Source organism: Marmota marmota, unplaced genomic scaffold (assembly GCF_001458135.2).
Source record: "Marmota marmota marmota unplaced genomic scaffold, marMar, whole genome shotgun sequence".
NCBI classification, from domain to species: domain Eukaryota; kingdom Metazoa; phylum Chordata; class Mammalia; order Rodentia; family Sciuridae; genus Marmota; species Marmota marmota.
This window is the reverse complement of record NW_025999998.1, coordinates 16,768,084-16,777,649: the sequence shown is the minus strand read 5'-3', so window position 1 is coordinate 16,777,649 and position 9,566 is coordinate 16,768,084. Positions and strand designations below refer to the sequence as shown.

The window sequence follows — 9,566 nt, the reverse complement described above, 5'->3', positions numbered from 1 at the left end:
ATCTTTTCAAAATACTTCTTTTTACAGGGCTTTTTTTTTGAGGGGGGGGGGTACTAGGAATTGAACCCAGGGCCACTTAACCACTCAGGCACATTCCCAACCCTTTTAAGAAATATTTTATTTAGAGACAAGGTCTCACTGAGTTGGTTAGAGTCTCACTAAATTCCTGAGGCTGGCTTTGAACTTGTGATCTCCTGTTTAAGCCTCCCAAGTCGACGGGATTACAGGTATGCACTGCTGTGCTGTTTTTTTACATTTTTAAATAGGTTGTGGGGGAAGGAAATGCAGATTAGTGATAGAAACTATACATAGCCCAGAAAGCCTAAAATATTTGTCATCTGGCCTGTTACATAATTACATTCACTATTACATACATTTGTTAAGTTAATATTACTTGTAGAAATCTGTTAGAGAAAAATAATCAGATACCAGCAAAGACTATAAAGACTGATTAATGGTCGACATACTCAACAAAAACTTAGACTGTACCTGCCTTTTTTTTTAATTTATAAACAATTAAAAAAAAAAACTTTTAGTTGTAGATGGACATAATACTTTGTTTTATTTATTTTTATGTTGTGCTGAGGATCGAACCCAGTGCCTCACATGTGCTAGGCAAGTGTTCTACCACTGAGCTACTACCCCCAGCCCTGAACCTATATTTTTAAGAGCAGTGGAGTTGATGAATAGTCATAAGATTCCCCAGAGTAAAACTGTTCTCTAGAAATAATTAGCTCAATAGAGAAATGTTCATAATGAAGATGCAAAACTATGTATGTGGTATCTTATATTACACATCTAGGAAAGTGCAAGGTAAGACATTTTCAGGTGTTTGTCAATGAGTGCATTAGAAATCAGTTTGACTCTATTTTTATACTTTTTCATGTTACTTCAGCTTTCTATTATGAGCTTATAATTATGGCCAAGGAAAAATATATCTTTGTTCCTTTTATTATAGCCACTAACAAGAATACCAGGAGACGTGAAAATTGAGAAAATTAAAACTCTTAGATGTGTGTCCATATTTTATTTTGTCTTTATATGTTCAGTGTCAGATATTTGTGATAAGTTTCACTTAAAGAATGGACAACTGCTCAACTTCAAGGAAATGCTCGCATTACTTTTATGGCCTATTGTTTCCCCCTTATCAAACTAGCAAATATTTTGTTTATTAAAAATTGTTTTTTTAAGTCAGATGGTTTTTTTGGATGTATAATGGACATAATTATAAAATTCTTTCTATTAAATACATAGTTTGATTCATTTTGGAAACGGAATAAACCATATAACTATTATTAAGACAGAAAATATTTCATTTCCATTACCCCCAAAAGTTCCCTTGAACTTCACAAGAAAATACCAACCCATTTTCTAGACTAACTGTACCATTGCGTTCCCACTGCCCATTAAGGCTTTGAGACAAGTACATATCATAGCAGTTGTGAGTGAAAATCTAAAACTTTTGAAGCCACCTACATGACACCACAAATGGAAAATTTTACCTTGACTTGGTATAACAATCACAGTCAAAATGCAGGTGTGCACCAAAAACAAAAGTTTCCTTTAGTGGTTGTGGAGTATAGCTTAGTGGTAAAGCACTTGCCTGGCATGTGTGAAGCCCTAGATTCAATCCGCAACACTACAAAAAACAAAAACCCTTCAGGCTATGTATATAGGTATATATGAAACATAAATGAATTTTGTGTGTTTAGATTTGGGTCCCCTCCCTAAGCTGTCTCATTATGTATATGCAAATATTCCAGAGTCCAAAGGACATTTTTAGCCCCAAGGGTAAGGGACTGTCAACCTATAAATCTTTTGGAAAGCATTTTAGCAGTTTAGATCAACTCAGTAAAGTGTTTGTTCTCTCTGATTTTCAATAAATCTTTGTAAGGAAAATCTGAAATGTGTGGAGATGATTTGTTGAAATACCATTTGTAATAGAAGACTATAGAAAATATATATCACATCTTTTGTCTGTCAGAATTATAGATGCTTATGCTGTACATTTAGCAGATTGCATTTTAGTGAATTCAAAGAAACTTAAGACATGTTCCTTGACATTTAAATTGTGACCTAGTTAGAAAACAGTACTAATTACAATGAGTGGTGCAACACTGCATAAAGTGAATTGTAAGATACACTGTATTAAGAGGAATAGCAGTGGGATAAAGACTGGGATAGATTGCAGGAGTGTTTTGAAGCAGGGCAAAAGCATGAATTGGAGAGTGTTTTTTTTAGATGGAAAGCAACATAAGTAGAGGTAAAATATGGCCTGGGTATGTAGGAATCATTATAGTGTATATATGTACACATAATAAAACCATGTTATCAGAGGTTCTTAGTGAAACAGGAACAGCATAAGCTTTAAAAGCTGGAAAGAGCTTTAAAAGCTAGCACACTCCTATCATCCCAGTGGCTAAGATGGCAAGTTGAAGGCCAAAATAAAAAGGCTGGAGATGTAGTTCAGTGGAAAAGTACCCCTGGGTTACATCTCCAATACCAAGACCAAAAATAAATAAATAAACAGATAGATAGATAGCAAAGTCTTTCTGGCTTTTATTTATCTGCGAGGCTCTGCCTTCTTTAAGAGAAGGGTTAGGGATACTTTAGGGCACAACAGTAAGGATAGGTAGATGGTTAACTATGGGATTATTTTTACTATACTGTTGACAGAAATGTAGGCTTATTGGAAATTGTTAGGAAAGTATTTTTATCTTTTGGAAAGAGTGCTAACATTATTTAAATAGTATTCATGATAATTTTTTTCTAGTGGTTTATGTAGGATTAAAAAAAACGTGGCGGGACTTAACTCTAAGTATGACCCACAGGATGGCAAGCCTCTTGGGAGCAGAAACTTTGTCCCTTTTGTTCCTTTTATCTTCCATGATAAAAGGAACCCCTATTCATACAGTGAGGAGTTGGGGTAGAAAACTAGATGCAGGATTTATAATTAGTCTAATGAAAGTTAAAGAGAAGGTGGTCTACATTAGTATCAGGTACAGTGTGTTACGTGATAATATTTCCTTGGATGAAGCTGATGAATTGGGCAAAATGTGAGAGATTGAAAGATTGGAAAATCCTAATTTGAATCATATGTTAATTCTGTGACTAACTGGAATTAGAATAGTAAAGTGGAAAAAGTTAAAAAAAAATAGCTATAACAGCTGTCATTGACTTAGTGCCTTTTTCATGACAGGTGTATTGCCTGTTATCTCATATTAGAGTCATGCTGCATATGATGCAGAGTTGGTAACTTGCCCATAGACACAGTTAGTAGGTATTAGAGCTGGGGCATGAAAGCCAGCTAGGTAGTGTCACCTCTTCCTTACAGGAAGCCTTCCCTATAACTTCTCTGCCTCTCCACACTCTCACCTGGGCTAGCTTGAATCCTTTACTGTTTTTGTATGATAACTAGTTTGAAACTGCAGTTTTAAATTTATTTATAGATTTATAATTATATTACCTTTGGAATTTAGAGACTTGGTGCATTCAGGCCCATGTTGTGAATAATCACACTGCCAGGCAGATATACAGGGACTCATTTACCATGAGTATAGACCTAGGTTTTAGATGTTAATTACTGGGCCAGAGTTTCAGAGGTTTAGATAATTATCCTCAACGAATAAAATAGGTCTTTTTCTTTTTATGTTTGTCTCATTTACTGCTCAATTTGTTGAGCTTGATGTTCATTCAGTGTAACATAGCTATTAAGTGCAAGCTTATATATCAGGTAATTCATTCATAGTATCTTTAACACACAGGTCCTCTGCTGTACCACTTTGAAAATTTGGCAAATGAACTTTCCATAGAATTGAGCTACGAGGATATAAAAAATGTTGTTCTGCAATATGGATTCCAGGTAGAGGTAAGGAGGAATGAAATATTGCCAAATTTTAACTCTAAAGCCCTTAAACAGAAATCTAGATATTATGGCAGTAGCTAGCATTACTACTATTACTACTACTTTTTTTCTTTTTTTAGTTATCGTGGACACAATACCTTTATTATATTTATTTATTTTTATGTGGTGCTGAGGATTGAACCCCAGTGCCTCACACATGCTAGGCAAATATTCTGAATCACAATCCCAGCCCTAGCTTTTACTTCTTAATCTTCTTGTTTTCTTATCCATAAAGTGAAGATAATATAGCTTTCAAGATTATAAGGATTTGGGATAATGTATATAAAGGAAAATCTATAATTCCTGGCAAAATAGGCTTTCAGTAAGTGGTAGCTGAATTATAGTATTGGTGTTGGTAAACTCTTACTGATAGATACCAGTAGACTATGCTCTGGAAAAACAGAGCAGTGTGGGAAGGCAGGTATAAAAATAATATAGTTCTTTTGTTCTTCATACTGCTTGACCTGTTTTTATCATGTGAATCACACGTTTTTTGACACTTTGGCTATTGTGTTTTAGTTGTTTGTTTACTTAGGAGTATTCCATTCATTTAAAATATAACCAACAGATTTGCTAAAAATAGAAGCAATGTATTATAATAGTGTAGGGTTCAAACTCTGGAGTTAGATTGTCTGCATTTGAATCATAGTTCTAGCATTCATGGTATGACCTTGAGCCACTTACATGACCCTTCTATGTGAAGTGGAATTAATGATAGTACTGATCTTACAGGGGTAGCTCTATGTAATAAGTTGATCTGCTTAATAATGCCTGCTACTTGTGAGGCTCAGAATTTATTAGTGGGATTGTTATGATCATAATTATCATCATCATCATTATTGTTTGCATTGCAGGTGGAAAAAGAATCTGTGTTGTCAACATATACTGTGAATGATCTCTCTATGATGAAATACTACTATGAATGTGTCTTGTTTGTGGTCCGTAAGCCACAATAATGGTCTTAAGTGATATCACCCAGAAAAGTATAATAAGAACAAATGCTGAAATAAACAACTCAAAATCAACTATCAGTGATGACAGGACACAACCTCAAATCAGTGGTGCCTTCTTATTCTTAACAAAATTTAGAAATAGTGTCTATTTTCTTAATAATGTCTATTGCTTTTTTCAGAAATATACTATGCCATGCAGATTTGTATTACACAAGTAAAAATGGAGGAAATGATCTTCACATATACTTTTTCATTGAAGCCCAGAATTGTCTTGCAGCAGAAAAAAACCTAATCTCCAGTGTCTTCATGAAGCTGTCGCAAATCTGCCATATTAATGATTGATAGTATTGAAGTCCATAATAATCTCCTTTTTTTATTGTTTTATGTGCATTGCATATGCTATTTTTAGAAGTTTAAGGATCCTGTTATATTCATCATCTGGAATTGTGATTTTGTTCACTTTCTTCCTGAGCAATGTATACATAAAATGTGTATCTATTTCTTTTTTTCATCTAAATTAGTTGACTTTATTTTTTCTAAATCAACTGAATTTAGAGAAGCTTCATACATTTCATTTTTATGAAATGCTAAATTTAATTGTATCACTGGTCACTAAAATGGAACTGAGAAATTAAGTCTTTCGTCCACACTAAATGGAACACTTTATGAAAGCATGCTCATCATGGATCACTTTGAAATGTATGGGATCTCAACATTCTAAGTAAGGCACAAAAGCCTTTTTTTAAAATAGTGCTAGGAGACTGGAAAATAAAAATCTGCCCATTTGAAATGTGTGATTTCAAACTAGAAATGAATACAGTTTGCCAGTGTGATGTTTACAATAATGTCTTTAGATTATCAGGATTATGAAAGCAAGCACTTTTTTAGTTAATCATATACTAGTAAAAACTGTCATAATGGTATTACTATGGAAAATCTTGAGTATGAAATTCAGGGATGAATTACTGCCCATGGTCTGTCTTTGAGTAGCTTGCATTCATGTAATTTCATATTAACACCAATTTTGTTCCCTGATAGATGGAGCTTAAACATTATATATGCTGCTGTAAATTACTACCTCTAGCAGATCTATATTGGAGGCAGTTTTTTTTTTTCTTTTTTTCTCTTTTAATGTTTGTTCTTCTATTTCCAGTACCTTGGAAAGCAAAGATGAATAATGTTTTAACCTTTTCTTGGAGAAAAGAAAGAACCCTTATTGAATATTTTCATAGATGATTATGATTGTTTTAAGTTATCTCTTTGGCATTTTGGATTAGAGAAACTTAATGTGCTGGTAGCATAAGTGTCATGGTTTTGATAAGAAAACTTAATTGTAAATGTTCAGACCTTCGTTGCCTGTAGCTTGTAAGAATCATTACTGGATTTAGCATTTTTCTGGTTGGGGGCGGGTTCCGCAAACAGCAAGGGAGCTTTTTTATCTTTACTCCCATTATGCAGGATAAGGTTCCATGGAGCTAATTTTAATTTGACTTGTCAAGTCAGGGAAATCTGAAACCTGAGGTTTTTAAAAACAAAACTATGTTGTGTTTATGTCCCTCAGTACTTGGCATACATTTATTTGGTAGGAATTCTCATTACTTATATAAATGAACTTGAAATTAATTGCAAAGGGGAAAAGCACCCCAAAATTATTTTTTAAGGGAAAAAAAAAAAGGAGCATAAGTATTTAAAAACATCCATTGAATAGCAAGGAATACATACTGTTTTTGAATAATGTAAAAAATGCCTTTTATTCACTGATGACTAATATTTTTTATCACTTGTATCAAAACAAAAGATCTTTTTCTCACAAAGGCAAAAACAGGTTGACACTGGTGGATTGGTTTTATTGCCTAATTTTTTTTTTTTTTTTTTACTATCAGGTTTTATTCTTTAATAATGTTACCTGTATTTCTAAATTACAGAATATATTTTAGTTAACTCTGAAGTTATTTCATTTGTTTTAATTTCTTCCTCATATCATGAATATTATTTTTAAATGTCTATACAAATTTGCATCACTTTTTTTCTTGTAGCTTTTGCAGTTAATATATTCTAAACTTGAAAATGTGGTATTAATCAATAATAGAAATGCCACTGGAGGATTTATTTAACTTTGTATTTCTTAAAATTTAGTCCTGGCTACTAAAGTATGTAAGCCTTAACATTTTTTTCCCCCTTAATTTAGCTCAAAACACAAAAGAATTGTTTGCAAAGTGGTCAGTGTGCTTGCTTTTTTTTTTTCCTCTCTTTTTCATATTCTGAAGTGGTGCAGATTTTAGGCTGTGTTAAATGAGTGAGGTGGGATATATAAAATATAAAGAGAAGCTGTATAAATCACAGTATAAAATTATGAAGTTTGGGAACTACAAAGTGTACTGTATTTATATGTAATTCTCCTTCTAAAAGTTGCCACAAAGGCTGAATTGGAAGCTTCATGTCTGCATGAAATTTCCTATATTTTTAATGTGTATGATGGACTTAATTTTTCTTGAATATTAAAGTCTGCCAATTGCTACGAAACAATATTTGCTTGGTTGTTTCCATCTAAGTTAGTGATAACCATAGATAGGGGAATTTTAATTCATTGTGCACACATACTTTTGAACCCTTGTGTTAGTCTTCAGTGCTTCTAGAAGTTAGTGATATGATTACTTGCCCTTTGATTATGCTAGGCTTTGTATTAATTGTTTTCACTTTTTTTCATTCAAGGTCACTGTAATGAACTTAGAATCTACCAAGGAAAATATTAATCTTTGATCTTTAATTTAGCTAAATTACAGAAAAAGAGCTATAAAGGCAAATAATAGTAGGAAGGGTTCCAGGACCAGCCGTTAGTAGGAAAAGCACTTAGATCTTCAGGGTTTACTTTCCTCAATTCTGAGGCCTTCTCAGGTGCTTCTGTTGAGGCCTCCTGAGAGAGAGAGGCGGGGGGAGGGGGGATTTGAAGCCACTGTACTCTGGCTTGGCACTACCACTCCTAGTCCTTCCTCCTCTCCCCATCCCTACCTTGTGTACAAAACACAGGAGCCTTTTCAGAGCCCCCTAAGCAGTGAGAAGAGGCCCATCTGTGATGATTCTCCTGACTTCAGTGCACCATTCTAGGGGAAGTATGGAAAATGAAAGTGCCTTTTCTGGGTTAGTCTCTCATACTATTGCAGCAAGTGATTAAGATCTTGACTCTTACTTTTCTTTTGACTTCCTGTTTTAATTCACTGTTGCAATACCTGCCAGCTCCACTTTCCATGGCTATCTTGAGCCCCTGACAATTCATTTCCTTTCCCTATTGCAACCATTGTTCAAATCCTATTCAGTTGAATGGAGGTGACTTTTTTCCCTACAGGAACAAGGCCAAGAAGTTTAATGTGTGCATCAGATGCTATAGAATAGCTGCCAAGAGACCAAGGTGGAAGTGCCTGGTAGCAGAGACAGTGGAGCAATGGTGTTGGGGAGGAAATTTGATTGTTGTCATTTTTCTCCACTGACTGTCTCCAGGAGGTTCGTTGCCTAAGCACTATCAAAATCAAAATGCTTTTGATTTCACTTTCTTCGTTAAAGTACTACTAACCAGCAAAAGTTACATGACTTCTCTACTGATGGTAAAGCTGCAAATTATGAAACCACAAAAGGTGCGATTTAATGGTAGCTAATGCATGAAGAAACAAGTGGTGGGGCTGGGCTTGTGGCTCAGTGGTAGAACGCTCGCCTGGCATGTGCAAGGCCCTGGGTTCGATTCTCTGCACCACATAAAAATAAATGGATAAATAAAAGTAAAAAAAAAAACAAGTGGCCTAAGACAGATGGACAGAAACCAGTTATGTCTGTAACTGATTGAAATTAATAAGTTTATTCAAAATAAAGTTGGAGATTATAATTGGAATTTAAAATCAAATTTGATGACTTTCATGATAAAACGTAAGCTTGTTGTTTTGAAACTGGAAGTAAACCAGGCATGTTGGAACATCCCTGTAATCCCATTTGATTTGGGAGGTTGAGGCAAGAGGATTACAAGTTCAAACTTAGATTTATGGTCTGGACAAAACTTAGTGGGACCTTATCTCAAAATTTAAAAATTTACAAAGGAGTGGGAATATAGCCTAGTGGTATAATGACCCTGGGTTCAATCCCTAGCACCAAAAAGCGGGGTGTGTGGAGGACAGAAGGAAGGAAGAAATTTAAAAGGAAACAATCAGATGATTGAAAATGAGGCATTTATTAATCCATTTCACACAGACAAGGAGATAAGTGACAGTCTCTTGTGCTGAAGTTATGTATTTTAACAGCTTCAAATATAAAAAACAAGTGCTTTTTTCCAATTTAAAAATCTAATAATTCGAAAATAAGGTTTACAATATTTTTAAGTACAGGTTACAAAATGGTGTGCATATACTCTCGTGAACACACCAGCATTATACACTTGGAAAAACTACAAGCAGGATATGTAATAAATTTATACAGCAATACATTTACAAAATACAAGCAAACTAAAGGAAGGAATTTTTTTTTTCCTTGCAGAACCCTTACAACCTGTGGCATTTAAAATTTGCTAGCCTTTCTACTGAGATGCAAATTATATACAACTATATATAGTTGTCTACCCTGGTAGATTCCAACTTCGTTTATGGCTGAAACTTCTCACTTTGTTTTCTTGATGAAGATGTGCTGCCTGGCTATTGACTGAACTGTTTGGATTTGATTCATCCAGAGAC

The 9,566-nt window shown here is 34.2% G+C and overlaps 1 protein-coding gene across 1 annotated transcript in view; it reads left to right on the top strand.

Moving 5' to 3' along the window:
- Nucleotides 1–7,383, top strand: part of Carnmt1 (carnosine N-methyltransferase 1) — a gene marked incomplete at its 5' end in the record, with an annotated part of 38,524 nt that extends 31,141 nt beyond the window's left edge. The window contains 2 exons of the mRNA XM_048806783.1: nucleotides 3,765–3,868; nucleotides 4,759–7,383. Of these exons, the coding sequence (XP_048662740.1) occupies nucleotides 3,765–3,868; nucleotides 4,759–4,860 (206 nt within the window). The remainder of the gene's footprint in view (nucleotides 1–3,764; nucleotides 3,869–4,758) is intronic.
- Between the last annotated feature and the right edge of the window lie 2,183 nt (nucleotides 7,384–9,566).